Consider the following 18,748-nt stretch of genomic DNA (forward strand, 5'->3'; position numbering starts at 1 on the left):
TTTTAAAATCAATCTAGGCGATAATACGACAATTTTTAATTTTTCATTGATGAAAAATGCCCCTTTCAACAATACCCAATCGACAACTCTAAATACACAAACGCCAAATACGACTGCAGCGCTATCTGTGATACGAAAAGCGAAACACTGGTTAAAAACAGAACGAATTTGTTGAAAATATCGGAGCAGCGCTTCAGGCGGTGAAAAAAGGAAGTTCTTTTGTTATCCCCATTTGCTTTAAGAAAACGAACCTTTTTCAGTATCCAGACGCGGATAACAAAAGACCTTCCATTTCTCACCGCCTGAAGCGCTGCTCCGATATTTTCAACAAATTCGTTCTGTTTTTAACCGGGTGTTTCGCTTCTCGTATCACAGATAGCGCTGATGTCGTGAGAATCTTATCTTTTTTAAACCTAGGAATTTTAATGTTCTGCGGTTAAATTGATCGTACGAGGAGTCAAAATAGGGGTTTTTGACAACGAGGAATTCATTGGCGATGTCTATTACTCCGTTTGATTTGTATTTAATGGCAAAATCGCCATTTTCATTTCAAAATAATACTTATAAAAGTCAAATTGACCCCGCAAACATTGAAATAGACGTTTTTCGACTCGACAAATTCATCGGCGTTATTATTTTCGACGTTGGAAACAGATTTTCGAGGCTAATTTGCCAAATTCCATCTCGAACGAGTCGTTTTTCAATAAAATCACGACATCTACCGAATGAAAAAAGTTGAAATAAAAATGTATTTGCAAATCAAGTTAGAAAAAACAGATTTTATTAAACATTAACACGTTTTAACGAGTATTGTAAAACTTAATTTTCAAAATTACTCATACGCGATCAACATAGATTATAGCAATATTGGTATAAATTAAGAGAATGATGACAAATTAAATAAAATCTTTCGTTTGAATTCGGTTTACATGGTACAAGTACAAATAAAATAATTATGTATATGGTAATTAAGAGGAAATAGATAAATTTTACTTTTCATTAGGCTAAACAACCTAATATTCGGACCAAACACGCCTAAGTAGGTACTTAATTCAGGGTTGAAAATTCGATTCTTTTTTTTGCGACTCGATCAAATTTTTATAAAATTGAAATTTTGAGTTTGGCTCATATTTAAGCACTTGTAATACAATTTCGATTAAATTATTATAATCAGTTCATAATCATTTTGATTTTGACGATGAAATTCATCACTGATTCGACTTTGATACATACTTGATCTAATTAAAAACAAAAATAAACTTTGACAAACCTTTTGGTCAAACGAGCCGAATCCTACGAGTAGATGTGATCAAATGGAGTCAAAAAAAGGTCTGATTTCAACCCCGACCTATCTTAACCAATTCTCAATAGAGCACGTAATGTAAGTACAACCATTAGATATGGATACCTAGGTCTACGTACAAGTAAACTGCATTCTCTAATTGATGCATTATTATGTAGGTAGGTATTTGAACCATGGGCAAAGTGCTCAATATAGGTATGTACTCGTATATAAGAATACTCACAACCTACAAACGCACACGAAAAAACCCAGTACATAATACACGTATGATACAATAATGCAGAATATAAATACACACTAAACTATTAATGGTAACATTTGAATACTTTTTTCATTTCTTCCTTATATAATTCAACAATAAATCACCAGACTAGCTATTATAGCTAATACATTTTACACTTTACAGACGCAATTAATACGTATGTAATCTCTATGCATCAATATTATGTTACATCTAAATCGTGCTATCATCAAATGTGTTTCTATCTTTTACAGCATTTAAAAATGTTTCTTCAAAGTTAGGTAGGTACGTTCGCAAAGAAAATAATAATTGCAGGAGTTTTTAATTTCAATTCAATTTTTAAAAAAATGCTCAGGGGAGAATAATCATATTTGATCAGCTCTGAAAAGATAGTATTTATGATCAAAACTAACTTGATTAGACCTGATCAGATCAAATTGCATCCGGGGAATGTTCACATCTGATCTGATCATGTCAACTGTAGCTGTGTGTACAATTCTGATCAGGTCTAATCAAACTGATCTAAATCAGATCAAATTGAATCTAGAGAATGCTCAGATCGGATTGGATCTGATCAAATCAAACTGGTCTGAAAAAAATGCTGATCTGATCTGATCAAACCGATCTGATCGAATTGGGTCACTTATCCCTGGATAGATGTTTGACCTGTTCAGATTAGCACATATCGAATCTAAACTGCTCACTGCTCAGGTAGGTACAGTCAATCGCCTGATCTAATCAGATCCCCATCTTTTACCCATGAGTAGTTCTATCCTGATTTTAAAAAAATACCTAATATTGAAACTATTTTAGATAAGAAAAGTGCATTAATTAGGCAACAGCTCCCTTCAACGAATATATGAAATTAACACTCAAGCAGTTTGATGTAACATATACATCCCATAATGCTTCAAATTTGGCATACCTGACCATGAATTGAGATCACCCTCAATTGTCCCTAATATGTAGGTACCTATGTCAATCAAAGAGTATAATATTAAAAGACACATTTTGCTAGTAATCCATACAAAGTGAATATCTACACGTACAATGGCACATACATACAAAACATCAAGAACCATTGACATGTAAATTTCACACTCTACTTTAACAAATTACATACCTATTTAATTATCTCATATCTGCCACCGCACAACCCCCCCCCCTCCCAGTACACATACCCAGAGGAAAATGATAGGATCTGAGAGAATAATACATATAATGGGAATTCCCATGCATTCAATTTGATTTGACCAGATCCCCGTCTAATCAGATCAGAGTTCGGTTTTGATCGAATTAGATGTGTTCAGATCTGATAAGGTCCAACAAGGTAACTCCAATTTGATCTGATCAGACTTAGATTAGATCGGATCGGATCAGATCAAATCAAATCGGATCAGATCAAATTCACCTGCAGATCAGATCTAACCAACTAATCAGATCAGAGTTCAGTTTTTTGATCGAATTACCTAGATGTGTTCAGATCTGATAAGGTCCAATAAGGGAAACCCAATTTGATCTAATCATACTAGTTTGATCAGATTAGATCAGATCTGATCAGATAAGATAAGATCAGAATTGGACATTTCTCTGATTCAAATTCAACTGCAGGCCATATCTAATCATTTAATAAAATCAGGGTGTTCAGATCTGATAAGGGAAATCCAATTTGATCTGATCATACTAGTTTGATCACATTAGATCAGATCTGATCAGATAAGATAAGATCAGAATTGGGCATTCCTCTGATTAAAATTCAACTGCAGGCTATAACTAATCATCTAATCAAATCAAGGAGTTCAGATCTGATAAGGTCCAATAAGGGAAACCCAATTTGATCTGATCATACTAGTTTGATCGGATTAGATCAGATCTGATCGGATAAGATAAGATCAGAATTGGACATTCCTCTGATTCAAATTCAACTGCAGGCCATATCTAATCATTTAATCAAATCAGGGTGTTCAGATCTGATAAGGGAAACCCAATTTGATCTGATCATACTAGTTTGATCAGATTAGATCAGATAAGATAAGATCAGAATCGGGCATTCCTCTGATTCAAATTCAACTGCAGGCCATATCTAATCATCTAATCAAATCAGAGTTTTGATCAGTTTTTAAATTCTATCTGTTCAGAAAAGATCAGATCCTATTTATGTATTTCCTCCGAGTTGGTACATAATGTAGACATAACAGAATGAAAGATCAAAATAACGCAGTAAATTGTGAATACCTATTTCAAAAGTTCGCATCCTCTTTGGAAATTACCAACCCCAACTTTGCTTATTTTGATTTTTCACTCAACACAGGTACCAGGTACCTACCTACTTATACACAAATAACACTGCTTAAATACCATTAACTTATGTACATATAATAATACATTGGTAAAGTATACCGTATTTACAACATTCTGTACGGTAATAACACTGTAAATGCAATTTGTAACTTGTGATAAAAAAAAAATCAAGACAATTTTTCAGTTTAGTTACAACAGAAAAAATAAATGAATAAAAATTCAGGATAAACCGCAAGAGTACATACTAAAACAGACCCATGTTCTTATAGCTTGCAAAAATATAGGCAGGTATTGGCGTGACAAAGCATCTTTCTCGCTGCTTAACTAATTAAGAAAAGGTGAAAATATGTTTTCTTTAAAAGAGGACCAGTACGAGTAGGTAATTTTGTGAATATTCTACAGACTATCTAAGCTTATGTATTAATCGATGTGCTTATAAAATATTTAACCGAAAATATGGATAGGTAACGATGAAAATGAATTTAATGGGTATTCAATTATCACACGGTGAAAATGAGTATGGCCCGAAACTTTTATGAAAGTACCCACTTGACACCAGCTGAACAAGAACAAGAAAAATTTGATAGGAATGCTTTTAAACATGCACTTCGTTAAGTGTAGGTATTGAAAAGTTGAGCTCGGGTGTTTCATCAGTTTCAATACATTTTTGTGATATTTTCATGTGAAAAACAGGAAATTCTGCAGCACAATTTACAAGAAAAGAACTGGGATCTGATCACTAGCTGTCAAGTCAAGTCTGATTAAATCTGATCAGATCCTATCGGTTTTCCGGGTTGTTAAGCACATATCAAATCAGATATTGTCAGCTATGGTTCATTTCTTGATCTGATCAAATTCAATCACTTGATTCTGATTTCATCTATAAATTAAAATTTTGGTCAAATGAGATTCAGTTTCCCTGGGTTGTTTTTACTTTTGTTTGCGATTCGTGTGATCATTATTTTTCATTTTCAAAGTTTAATTTTTACTCTGAGAAAATGTTTTTACAACCAATCGAGTATAAAAAAAGGAAGAAAAGGGACTAAGCAATGATAAAAGATACACATAGGTACCCAAGTAATATAATACACATAAAAATACCGAGTCCTCAAAAAAAATGGAGTGCCTTATGCGGTTACGCAGACTTTTATGAAATTAAAAAAAATAGTAACGAGGTCAAATTTTTATAGAGAATGACTGGAAGTGTTCGGCATTGATCTTGACAAAAATTGTAACCAAAAACTTTATCAAGTGTGTTTTTCAAAAAAAAAAAAAAAATTGAATGTCATCAGGTCTGAATAGATTGTAATCTGATCAAACCGCTGATCTGAATTTGGATTAATTACATGAGATCTATACAGATCTGATGAGACCCAACTAGGGAGATCTGATCAGATCCGGCATCATCCGGAGATTTCCCCAAATCCAATTAAATCCAATCAGATTAAAATTTTGATCAGATAAGATCTGTTCAGACCCGATCAGATCCCATCTTTTTCCGCTACGTTGTCAGGTCAGAAAGAACACTCGATATTTTTGAGAACTCTACAACGTAGCATACGTAATGCCACATTCGAGCACCTATACTCACTACAAAATAGATTGATTTTTTATTGCAACAGCTTAACAATTGTAGTAATATGAAATAAGGTAGGTAATTAGGTAACTAGGTATTTCATATTCGTCGTTAATATTCGTAAAAATAGAACGATCACGCGTCATTGACGCGAATATAAAACGATAACAATCAATATTTTAAAAAAAATTAATAATAATAAATAGACGAAAACTTAATTAAAATAGGTAAATAAATGAATGAAGTAGAGGTTTATAGAAACGAGGAAAATTACAATTACGTTGAAAATGAATTTGAGAAAATATGTACGTAAAAGATGAAGAAGGGAGGTAAAGAGAATGAACGATTCGAGAGCATTGATTCAGTTGAGCAGCCATTTAGGGGTAGTTCATCTGGTTGCTCTGCACAACGAGTAGGTAGTTGTCGACTTGTCGTACAGTAATCGTAATTTTGCTGCTGAAGAAAAATATTTGTACGTACGTATTTAAAGAATCGCGCCTAACTGATACGTTGAGCAAATGCGTAGGGTAGATTTGAGTTAAGGAATATTCCTAGATCTGCTGAAATTGGTTCTGGCTGTCATGGCTGCTATTTCTGACAGACGAATGCCGATTGGTAATCGATCGTCGTATAAGGCAGGTGCCTGTAATATGATTCCGGCCGTTCCCACTACCACAGCTAATGTGAATATCCATAAGAACAATCTGTCTAATACCATCGCCACGTATTTCCAATCTTCTTTGATCTATAGACAACGTAAAAACAAGGAACGAAATTATTGAGGAAGAGAGGCTTTTGGTGCGAACGACGATGCACATAGATACATAGGTACATACCTTGTTGGCATCTTCTTCTCTTTTGGTATAATCGGCAATGTACTGGACGCCATTGAAGGCTCTGTGCAATTCGGGGCATTGATGCCAATGCACATGATGAGAGCAATCGAAAGCTGACTCGTCGTGAATTGGAGGCGGCGGCAGTGGAGAAGGTCCGTGAATACGACAACTACTTCTTAACGAAGCGCTCTCCATATCTCTGTAAAAAAAAAAACAAATTAATGAGCGAATGAATATTATAGGTACTTTACAAATTACGAGTACAACAGGCCAATCGAATATTTTACCTCGACGACACTGGTAAATCTTCGTGATCGGTCGAAGGGAAGACGTCGTGACTGCTGCTGTGTAATAATTCGGAAGCTGAACTTGGTGCGGTGTTATAATTATGTGAATCTCGAAGCTCAAGACCGTTACAAGTCCTTACTATTATTCTATGGCACGAGCTGACTAAACTGAAAATGAAAATGCATCGTAAATTAATCAACTGCAGGTACTCAAATTTTTAAAATTCAAACTGCTAATCAAGGCCATAATAGTCCGGCATATGACAATAGGAGTAATTGCACCCCCCCCCCCCCCCCGCCGATCCACCGGGACAATTTTTTTCTTAAAGGAGACATCCTAAGGTACATTTTAAAGCAAACTTTCCCAAAAAAAAGTCGGCCTTACCTACAAAATGGTGGCCATTTTGATTGACAGGTCAGCCCAAATCGCAGATTTTGCGTTTCAACATAGGACTTGCACGAAATTTTTCAAACTTTACAAAAGTAGATCGAAAGATCATGCAAAAATTTATCGCCTGTCAAAATTTCAAGTGCTAAAGTGCGTTTTTCGATTTTTGGTGAATTTTTGAAAACCCAATTGAGGCCAAAAATGAGGAAAAAAATCAAAATTTTACCAAATTGACCAAGAAAGCTGAAATTTGGGATATACTCTATTTTTGACATGCCAAATCGATTGAAAATAGTTTCAACCCGTTTTGAGCAGTACTGGAGCCTCCAGCCGAATTTTGAAACTCGAAATTCCCACAAAATTCCATCAAATTGAAGTTGTAAAGCTGAAATTTATTCCAAAAACTAATTTCAATACGCTACGAAGTACTGCAGGTGAATTACAAGTCGTTTTGGAGCCTCCAGCGACTTTTTGAAAATTCCTGAAGCCTCCAGTAGATTTTTGAAACTTTAAATTTTCACAAAATTTCATCAAAAAAATGGAGATGGAAAGCTGAAATTTACTCCACACTCCAATTTTAACACTCTCTGAAGACGACTTGTGATGGGTTCAAGTCATTTTAGGGTCACCAGTGACTTTTTCGAGAATTACTGGAGCCTCCAGCAGATTTTTGAAACTTTGAATTTTCACAAAATTTCATCAAAAAATGGAGATGGAAAGCTGAAATTTACTCTACACTCCAATTTTAAAACCCTCTGAAGATGACTTCAGGTGGGTTCAAGTCATTTTAGAGTCTCCAGCGACTTTTTTGAAAATTACTGGAGCCTCCAGCAGATTTTTGAAACTTGAAATTTTCCCAACATTAATTTATCAAATGGAGTTGGCAAGCTAAAATTTACTTCGCAGACTACATGGTGGTTTCAAATGGTTTTGAAGCTTCCAGCTACTTTTGAGAAATTTCAATTTTCCAAAAAAACGTCATACAACCTTTCAAAAAGTCGCTGGAGGCTCCAAAACGACTTGAAATCCACCAGCAGTCCACTTCGTAGCGTATTGAAATTAGTTTGAAGAATGAATTTCGACACTCCACCTCAGTTTGATGAAATTTTGTGAAAATTTTAAGTTTCAAAAATCTGCTAGAGGCTCCAGTAATTTTCAAAAAAGTCGCTGGAGGCCCTAAAATGACTTGAACCCATCTCAAGTCGTCTTCAGAGGGTGTTAAAATTGGAGTGTAGAGTAAATTTCAGCTATCCATCTCCATTTGATGAAATTTTGTGAAAATTTAAAGTTTCAAAAATCTGCTGGAGGCTTCAGGAATTTTTAAAAAGTCGCTGGAGGCTCCAAAACGACTTGAAATTCACCTGCAGTACTTCGTAGCGTACTGAAATAAGTTTTTAGAATAAATTTCAGCTTTACAACTCAAATTTGATGGAAGATTGTGGGAATTTCGAATTTCAAAGAATTCGGAGCCCAAAATGGTGTAATACTTTTTGGAATTTTCAAAAGTATCATGCCACCTATCAAAATGGGTTAAACTTCTGCGAGAAGTTCAAACATTTCAGCGAAAATGTGTTTTGAGAAATTTTGAAAAATTCAAAGCTCAAAATCGGGTCTTGATTTTGAAATTTTTCGAATAAAGCTTTACAAAACCTATCAAAATGTAGTAAAATTTCTCGTGAAATTCAAATATTTGAACGAAAATGATTACGAGTGGGTATTTTTGAAGAATTTAGGTCTCAAATAAAGCCTTGATTCTTGAGATTTAAAAAAAAAAAATACGTCCGTAAGCTATCAAAATGGAGTTGAAATTTTGCAAAAAAATTCAAATATTTCAACAAAAATATGTTTTGAGCAATTTTGTTTAGGAATGTCGAGTATAAAATTGGGATAGGTAGGATTTTTGGGATTACGAAAAGAATGTGTCATGCAACATAGCAAAAAAAGTGGAAATTTTGTGAGAAATTCGATTATTGCAACAAAAATATTTTGGATTAAAATTTTGGCTGCTATTTAAAAATCCTCCTCGAATATTGAGCAAATTTTTTGGGCGGTTATGATAATTACAATTCGTAAAAATCATCCAAATTTCAAGTAAAAATTTTCAAAAAATATTTTAAAATGTTTTGATGAAAATTGCTAATTCCTCCTAGAATTTAAAAAATCCAAAAAATAATAAACAAATTTCGGTCCCAAAATTCTTCAAAATTGCTCAAAAACACTCAATTTCTGGTGAAGCACAAAAGTCAACCAATTTTCATTTCTAGAGAACTTTTTGTTTCGGAGACTGTGGACTATCAGTGCCCTTCGCACTTTTGAAATTTTTTGGAAAAAAATGATATGAAAATTCAATCAATTTCGAAACTTGAAACCCCAAATTTAGAGAAAATCGATCACAGGGGGAGAAAATCGGATCCGATCAGTTCTGAAGAATGTTCAGAACTAATCAAACAGGTCTAAATCCGATCACATTCAATAAGAGAAATCGGAGTGGATTCTGTTTTCTCCAAATCTCAATTTTTAATACCACACCAAAAACTCAGAGTTGAATAACAAGGGCCAGAATAGGCGTGGGCAGGTAAAAGGGGTTCGGAAAATAAATAAAATATTTAGACTGGAGATTCCAAATAATCTATAAACAATGAGATTTGATCCAAAGAGATTGATTGATGGAACCCTTGCCACACTTTTGGCAACATTTTAAAGATTACAAATAGTCATAACAAATGACTCATCGCTTACTTTCTTCTTTCCATGTGGTACTGAGGTCTGCGCATAACCAGTAACCTGGGAAGAATATGTATGAATACTCTCTTCACCCAAGGTGCCATCACGTGAGTAGTCGGTGAACGAAAATGTATATTTAGCACAACCACCGTCACACAAATACTGCAAAATGATCATTTTTAAAGTAAGTACATAGTGCAAATATCTATGGAAAAAGGGGGCATTCATTGCAACAGTGATACCCACCTCAAAGTATCCAGAATCATAGTGAACAGTACAAATTTGCCCAGCAGGGGCACAACCAATGAAGTCGGTGGAATGATTTCAGCCAACAGCAAGAAGAACACAGTCAACGATAGTAAGATCGAAATACTCAAACTGACCTATAAAAATATAAAGTGTTTTACTTACGAGCCAATTTACATGTGACAAACCACGCGAGATGAAAAGGAACGACGAAAAAAAAAATGCAAGGTAAACATCACGCTAGGCGTTTATTACAATATAGATACCTATGTACATAAGTATAATATAGGGAAAAAACCCCAAAAAAGCTTACTTTTTCGCCGCTATCCGACGGCAGATAAAATACCAAAATGGTAAGGAAAGATATTCCCATACAAGGTATAATGAGATTGACGGTATAAAAAAGCGTCTTCCTTCGCATGGTTATGTTAAAGGTAATATCCAAGTACGGCTCGTCGCAACACGTATAAAACTTTTCATTTCTGAAACAAAAAAATAGGTATACACTCGGCTTAGCTTATATAGATATATTACAGTCTACCGTATACTCGTCCTATCATACTCGACTCTATATCTACTGTACAGTGTACACATAGATACACCAGCAAAGTTTAAAAGAAATTAAGCTTCGGCGTTGAAGTTTCCGCACTACACGTCGCCTCGACAGGCACGACGACGACGACGACGTCGCTATACGCTGCCTGCTTTGCCATCGTTTACTTTTTGTACAGTTACACTTTTGCACTACTTCTTCATTTTGCCCTTACCCCCTCCCCCTCTCCCCTGCTCTTTCACGTCGTACTCGTATACTCCTCTTCGGATGGGATGCTTTGCTTTGCTTTTTCTTTCAACTTTTTACTTTTGCGAACCGAAATCGATATTTTTCACCGACAACCGTCATCCATGCTGAGTTGCAAGCACGCGAAAAGTATCTCCAACTTTATCACCATACACCTATAGATATGTACTTGGAAATTTTATGAATATGCATAACACCTTTTATAGCAGACCTTGATATTAGGTACTGTATAATCAAAATATAGATACGCAAGCATAAACCCTTTTAGAGCGAGGAGGTACAAACGAAGAACACGACTAACAAGCAAACTAACGTGTTCGGCTCCGATTTCAACGAAGGTTGGATTGAACCTCACATAATCAGAATTTCAGTCATACGAGATGATTTTCAGCTTGTGTCTCTATTTAAAATGTATCATGTGGTTGATCGTTGCGTACTAGCTGATCAAGAAATACATACTAACAAAGGAAGTACCTACCCCAACTAACAGAAAATTTTTTGAACCGAACAGAAGGGAATCGAAATAGGATATCAAAATATACCATGAGCCAAAATTTCAAGTGCTGAAATTTATTTTTCGACTTTTGGCGAATTTTTAAAAATTCAAATCTGGGACAAAATCATAAAAAAATCAAATTTTCAGAAAATTGACCTAGAAAGCTGAAATTTGGTTTATATCCTATTTTTGATCTCCGAAGACGATTGGTGATGGTTTCCAACTGTTCTGGAGCCTCCAGTGGTTTATAGCTTTCTTCAGTTTCTGAAAGAACGCTTTGAATTTTGTGAAAATGGAGATCACGTGAATTATTTTTGAAGAAATGGAAAAATTAAAATCCGCTGGAGACTTAAGAATGGTTTGAAACCATCACCATTTTTTTGCAAAAGTTGTCTATTTCAAGCAGACGCCCAGAATCAGTCTCCAGCAAGAGTTGATTTTTCTCTAGCCCGCCGCCCTCAACATGGTGACAATTGTCACAAACTGGTTTCTTCATGCGTTCGCTCCGCCTGAACGAGTGATAGGGTAGTAACGACTCCTGGTACATATGCGTGTATGTTCTGCCGTTCATTTGCCGTGGTCAGAAGGTTGCCTACTTTTTTATTTTAAGGGGCAGACATTTTTGAACAATTTTTGTACAGACCAGAAGCTTGAAATTTTTTGCCCCTCAAATTGAAAGGTTAGGCAAATCGCTGTGCACAAGCAAGTTGGACATGGACACACAATTGTCAGTGAGGAGTCAAAATGATTCCACCTAACTTTAACTTGAAAAAAATAAAATATCAGTAAATGTGGAAAATACGATTTTTTTTCTAAAATGTTTGCCCCTTAAAATAAAAAAGTAGGCAAAATGCCCAACATGAGAAATTAATGGTGCAACATTTACGCACCCCCTCTAGATACCACAATGCCATACCATATTTTGTTCTGGCACAGGAAAATTAATTAGTCGATGGCATTTTTTCATGTTGAGGGTGGCGGGCTAGCGATTTCAAATCACTCCAGAAAGCGTTGTAATTAATTTCAGCTACTGAAAGTTCAGTCCTATCACAAGTTACAAATTCTGAATCGATTAGGACCGATAAATCGCAAATTCGAATATGATGAGTTGAAAAGTAGGTAAAAAAAGGGGGAAAGTACAAAAAACAATTTTCAAAAACTAGAAATTCTGCCTATTCAAAAACTCTATCAAGTCCAGGCAATTGACTACATACAAAGGAATAGGTCCAAATTTAGAGTTTATGTGAATGAGAGGGGGAGGAAAATTGATAACACCGTTGCTCCTCTACCTAGGTACCAATGAGACAGATCTGGTGCTCAGGCTCCGTGGTGCTTGCCAAAGCTGTTTAATGCAGTGATGAGTAGAGGTTTGGGCTCCCAGCTGGCACTAGTCAGGTGGTTTTACTGGAGAGCGAAAACACATTACAGACTACTGGGTAGTATTACATCACATGTCTGCCTTCTGTTTGCTTATAGTACCTATGTGAGGTCCTGTTATTCTGCTGTAGATGCACCAATTTTTTTTATTTTATGATGATAAATGATTTGTTGTTAAACTTTCCTGTGTGTTCATTATTTTCAGCTTTTAGTTTTGTTTTATACTCTTTCATTTGCTTAGTTACCTACGTATCTATTTTTTATATGTATTTTGGTTTGTTTCTCTTTCTTTTTCTTTTTTTTCTCTCCTCCTTCAATCTGTTAAATTTTTTTCACATGAACAATGTTACCATGGAGGCCCCCTCGCTTGTGTAATTGCGCATAGGGGGGGGGATATTTTTTAATTTCAAAGAGCTAGAAAATCTCGAATAATTAATTTTTTAAAAAATCGTAAATTTTGCAACGAAGTGCTCAAAATTACTTCAAGCCCCCCCCCACCCCCCATTGATCAATTCTCAAATTAATGGCATGGCTCGAGGATAAATTTGTGAATGATCAAAAAAAATGACAATATCAAGTTGATAGAGTATTATATGCTCTTAGCACGTGCAAAAGAAATTCCAAGAAGAACTGGAAAAACAAAAGGAAGACAAGTTGGAAGAAGAACAAGGTATCAAAGAAAAGTGGCAAGAATGGAAGCAAAAGGTTAGAACAGCAGCAGAAAAGTCTATTCCACTCAAAGAAAAAAGGAAATACAAACCATGGATGACTCACAAGATACTGGATCTGATGGGAGAACGAAAAAAAGCAAACAGACTAAGTAGTGAACACACAGTACTAAATAACGAGATCATGGGAATGTGCAGAATGGCCAAAAACGAATGGCATGAGAAGTGCTAAGAAATAGAAGAACTGGAGAAAAGGCATGTCTCAAGAGAAAGCAGATGATGGCTACCCACAAGAAAATAAGAAGTGGAATAGCATATATGCGAAGAAAAGATGGAAAGTATTGTGTTAACAATCAAGAAACAGAAGAGGTCTGGATCAGCTACATACAAGAACTGTATGGAGATGACACACATCCGGCTCAAATGGGAGTTTCATCAACGGAGGAGGCAGCATGAATTGAAATGTGGGAGCTGAGGAACGTGGTGAAGAGAGCCAGAAACCACAAAGCAGTGGGGGAAGATCTCATACCAGTAGACTTGATTAAACTTCTAACACCGGAGTATGAAAAGTAGCTGCTGAAGATAATAAATGAAATACGATGAAGGTAAGGTGCCTAAGGACTTCAAAGCTGTAAATTTCATACCAATACCAAAGAAGAACAACTCACAAGAATGCTCTGAGTATAGAACCATTGCATCAATAAGCCACACACTCAAGCTACTGCTCACCATCATAAATCCCAGAATTGAAAAGAAGATATATGAAAACCTAAGCAAAACACAATATGTGACGCGGCACAACATAATCGACCTTCGAGCTGAAAACAAGTTTTTGAGTTATGGGGGGTTAAAGTTTTCAGTCCAGTTCTGCTCGTTTAGTGGAAGCGCTTGCGTTCTAATAAGGTTCTACGGCTAAACTGAACTAAACATAGTCTTGAATAACGTTTTTTGCCTGTTTTGTGTGAATATCACTGGGTAAAATGGTTATTTACATTGATACAGGGGGCTCAGTTGTGATTTCACTCATTTTTTCAATTTTTAAAAATTTTTTTCATTATTTCAATTTTGAAATCGATCTGGAGGCAAAACAAAGCGTTCCACGAGAAAAATATATTGAGCAAAGTTGTAGAGAATTAAATTTCCAAAAACCTATAACACGTTTATTTTTCTCCAAAATGCATAGTTTTTCTGTTTTTCTCAAAAAACAAAAACCTCATGATGATTACCATAAAATTTCTGTTTTTTGAGAATAACGGAAAAACTATGCATTTTGGAGAAAAATAAACCTATAGTAGGTTTTTGGAAATTTAATTCTCTACAACTTTGCTCCATGTATTTTTCTCATAGAACGCTTTGTTTCGCCTCCAGGTTGATTTAAAAGTTGAAATAATGAAAAAATCAAAAAAAATCAAAAAAAATTAAAAAAATGAGCACATTTCTGACTGGATTACCATGTATATGGAGCTATGCAAATCATAGGGACTTCTGGGTGGTTTTAAATGATTTTTGAATGTTCGAGTACCAAAAATCCGTCAAAAAGTGAAAAATAATTTTTTAGGTCCGAAGGTCGATTTTGTCGTGTTGGGTCACATATGGCTTTGTAGTGAAAAAGGGACGAGACATGCAATTGCCCTGCTGAAAATGATCATTCAAAGAGCACTGAATGCAAACAGGGAAATCACTGCTTGCTTCATCAATTATGAGAATAAATTTGATCCTGTCAACCATGAGAGGATGTTGGAGATCCTGAAGAAATACAATATCGATGACAAAGGCCTGCGAATAATCAAGAACCTGTAATGAGAGCAGAGCACAAACATCTAGATTGGAACTGAGTACTTGGAGAATGGATGTGGTATAATGAGAGGTGTGAGGCAAGGATGCCCCCTCTCACCTAGATTGTTCAACATGTACACAGAACAAATAATGAGAGAAGCATGAATCAAACAAATGGGATTCGAGATCAATGGCAAGAGAATAAATGAAATAAGTTACGCAGACAACAACGTGATCCTTGCTGGAACAGAAGATCAGATGCAGAAAATGATCCCAATTCGCACAAAAATTTTCCAACCGAACAAAGGGAACTCAATATAAAAGACCCTGAAACACACCTCCAACCTAAATTTTTAGCGCTGAAATTCATTTTTCCATTTCTGGTGAATTTTAAAAAATTCAAATTAGGGCCAAAAAATGGAGGAAAATCTAAATGTTACTAGATTACCCTGAAAAGCTGAACTTTCCCCCCTTTTTGACCTCTGAAATCGATTGGTGATGGCGTCGAAACGTTCTAGGGCCACCAGTAGATCTACGGATTTTTCAATTTTCAAAAAAAAAACCTCAAGGGGGGGATAAAATTCAGCACCCAAGAACTTGGATTTGCCATTTTCAGTCTTTGGGTACAAACCAAATTTCACGACGAGTTTTTGAAAATCAAAGGGCCAAAAGTAGGAAAACATCACAACTCTACCAAAGTGACCTAAAAGTCTGAAATTTGGTTGGTGCTCAATTTTCGACCCGTCGAGTCGATTTCTGATGATTTCGAACCATTCTAGAGGAGCCTCCAGCAGATTTTCAGATTCCCCAGTTTTCCAGGAAAAAAATGAGTGTAAAGTCTCCTCTTCGGGGAAAGTTTGTAGGGGCGTGTGGGGGCCCAGTGATGATATTTTTTTTTCTTGCAAAATCGAACAAGCCAAATACAAAACCAAATTAATATTTCATGGCATGATTCGATAGAAGTTTCCACGCACTCTTCAAAGAAAATGCCTAAAAACTCGAAAAAATACAGCGTAGAATGCAAACTAGAGAGCCATACCCTTTCCATAGTGAACTTTCAAAACGATAGAATGATTTTTTTTGGCAACTATTCCTCTCGTAAGTCGTATGGTACGACAAATGGTATTTTATTCTTGACAAAATAGAATATAAAATCCGGTTGAAAAATCTGCGAAATATATTCGAATTCGCGTCTTCTCTCTCGAACAGTCGAATATGGATAGAGAAAGCAAACAATTGGTACGAGTATTTTGTGAGGGAAATTTCAAGGCGAGAAACGGTCGAGCTATTTGCTTATCTGTTTCTTTCTGTCGATGATTCGGAAAGAATATTAGTTTTCACGCAGCTACTCGTACTTTCGCAACGAAATACCGGTGAAAATATTACTTTTTTTCCAGCGAGTTGACCAACACGATAGATAAAGATTGATTTTCGAGAAAGAACGAGAGAAAAATACTTTTACGTATTTTTCATTTGGCAAAATGTCGAAAGAAACTACACGATAGATACGACATACACAGGACACAGGAACACGGTGCTGCGAAGGGGTGTAAAATTTGACGATGGTTTTTAATAAGCGAGACGACGACGACGAGGACGAGCGACGAAAATAAACGTGACCAGGTGTTCGGGTCTTGGTGGTCATTTATTAAACGAGCCAAGTACGTAGGTATATATAGGTAATAACGTATAGGTATACGAGTGGACGACGAGAAGCAACATTGTCATTCGTTACATGCAGTATAGGTTTGGGCACCATTTACTGAAGATACCCTCGGGAAGCGAATAGCGAATAGTCGAATATTACGGTTTACGGTACGAACGCTAGGTAACTCTCCAGTCTCCATCCAGCATCCAGTCATCCTGTCCCTACGTATCTACCTACGTTTATTTTTCATCTCCCTTTCTACGAGTATATGTATAGCATAAAGTGGATACGTAGATACTGGTAGGTAAGGTACATGGTACATGGTACAACACACGAGCAGACGACGCTGACGCTGACGCTCGAGTGTGCCTGTGCCGTTTAAAATACGCGTGTAATGGTATCTGGCGACCGCAACTTATGAAAAGAAAAATACTACCCATCTCTACGGTCTAATAATGAAAAACTGCCCCGCATCGTGCCATCGCGTCGCCGTAATTTTCAACTCGCATAGGTACATTTATTTGCAGACTACGTATACCAACCAACCACACGGCACACGCCATCCCCATCACACCGCCGCACGTAGACGTGCACAATAATAATAATAATAGTAATAATAATATGTACATAGACATACGAGTACGTACACGATACGTCGGTCGTCGAGTATGTAGCGCACATTGCAAAGCTGCAATAGCAATAGCAATAGCGTAGTCAATTATCCGTACAGCGCCGAGAACAATAGGTCCGTTTATTTCTTTTCAGATTTTTCGCATTATGCAAATTACGAGTACGGCCAGAGAGAAAGAAGAGCCGTTATTTTATTACGAGTATATATGTGTTCTCGCCGCGAGCTTATACTCTTTTCATTAAAGTACGAGTAAGATACAACGAGTTATACAATTAAAACGACCAAAGTTGTTATTGAAATGGTAAAATTGCATTTCATTCGCTCGTCTGGAATTTAAAACGAAGCGTTTAATGCCTAGTATCATTATACACTCGTAATATTGAAATAGTGTTGAAAATAAGCGAAGAATTTTCCTCTAACAATAAAACTAACCAAAAATGTTTCGAAATCATCGAGTTTCCCTCTTCTCTACCCCTCCTATGATGTCGGGTAGCGTGATGTCGAATGAATTGCCTAATCGGTTTGCCGTAAATATGCAAGATGCGCATACATTACGAGCGCTAATCTAACAATTGGTGGTCCTATGAAAAATTTAGAGATTCGAGGCCACAAAATTTTTAGTATTTTCAGAGGCGCTGAATCAATTTTTTAACGTACCACTTCGAGTCAAAATTTTAATAAGGCTGAGCGACCAACTACGCCCCCTCCCCCAATTATTAGTAGCTCAACTCGCGTTTTTGAAAAAGTGTCATAAGAACGTATTAAAATGGGTTAAAGTTTTACAAAAATACGAATCTTTCGTAGGAATCGTTTTTTGAGCATTTTAAAATAATTTTTTAGTTCAAACTTGGATCGTGACTTTCAGGACTGTTTGAAAAAGTGTCGTCCTGCGACTTATCTATCATACCTTATGAATTAAAAATTTTTCCAGAAAATCAAAAACTTTTATTAAAATTTGTTTCAAGGACTTTCGAATAATTTCGAGCTACTAAAAATTAGATCATAATAATTTTTGTAATTTTCGAAAAAGCTTCATACGATCTACAACATATCAAATCGCAAGACATCTGAATATCACGACGATTTTTTTTGTACTTTTTTTCAAACTGTCGAGCACAAATTTGGCCCATAATTTTTGAAATTTCTGAGACAGGTGTCATTCAAACTGTCAAAATAGGTGAGAATTTCGCAAAAAATTCAGATGCCTGTCCTGTCGAAGTAAGTAGGTGAAAATTTTGCAAGAAATTCAAATTGTATTTCAGCAAAAAAAAATTTTAGCATTTGGAAAATTTTAAACCCTGAATTGGGTTATGATTTTTTGAGTTTTTGAGAAAACGTGAAGTGAACTATCAAAGCAGGGTAAAATTTCGCGAAATCCAATACCTACCTACTTCAAAGACAAAATTTTTGAGAGTTTTTATGAGCGACTTGGAAAAAATTATTGCATTCAG

At 35.8% G+C, this 18,748-nt stretch overlaps 1 protein-coding gene across 1 annotated transcript in view; it reads right to left on the reverse strand.

The window, feature by feature from the left end:
- Window positions 1-759: 759 nt before the first annotated feature.
- Window positions 760-18,748, reverse strand: part of LOC135844230 (acetylcholine receptor subunit alpha-like) — a 190,347-nt gene continuing 172,358 nt past the window's right edge. The window contains exons 8-13 of the mRNA XM_065362381.1: window positions 10,216-10,384; window positions 9,903-10,039; window positions 9,672-9,818; window positions 6,545-6,712; window positions 6,258-6,456; window positions 760-6,166 (exon numbers count right to left, since the gene is read on the reverse strand). Coding sequence (XP_065218453.1) covers window positions 5,960-6,166; window positions 6,258-6,456; window positions 6,545-6,712; window positions 9,672-9,818; window positions 9,903-10,039; window positions 10,216-10,384 — 1,027 coding nt within the window. The 3' untranslated portion in view covers window positions 760-5,959. The remainder of the gene's footprint in view (window positions 6,167-6,257; window positions 6,457-6,544; window positions 6,713-9,671; window positions 9,819-9,902; window positions 10,040-10,215; window positions 10,385-18,748) is intronic.

Source organism: Planococcus citri, chromosome 1, assembly GCF_950023065.1.
Source record: "Planococcus citri chromosome 1, ihPlaCitr1.1, whole genome shotgun sequence".
Classification (NCBI taxonomy): Eukaryota; Metazoa; Arthropoda; class Insecta; order Hemiptera; family Pseudococcidae; genus Planococcus; species Planococcus citri.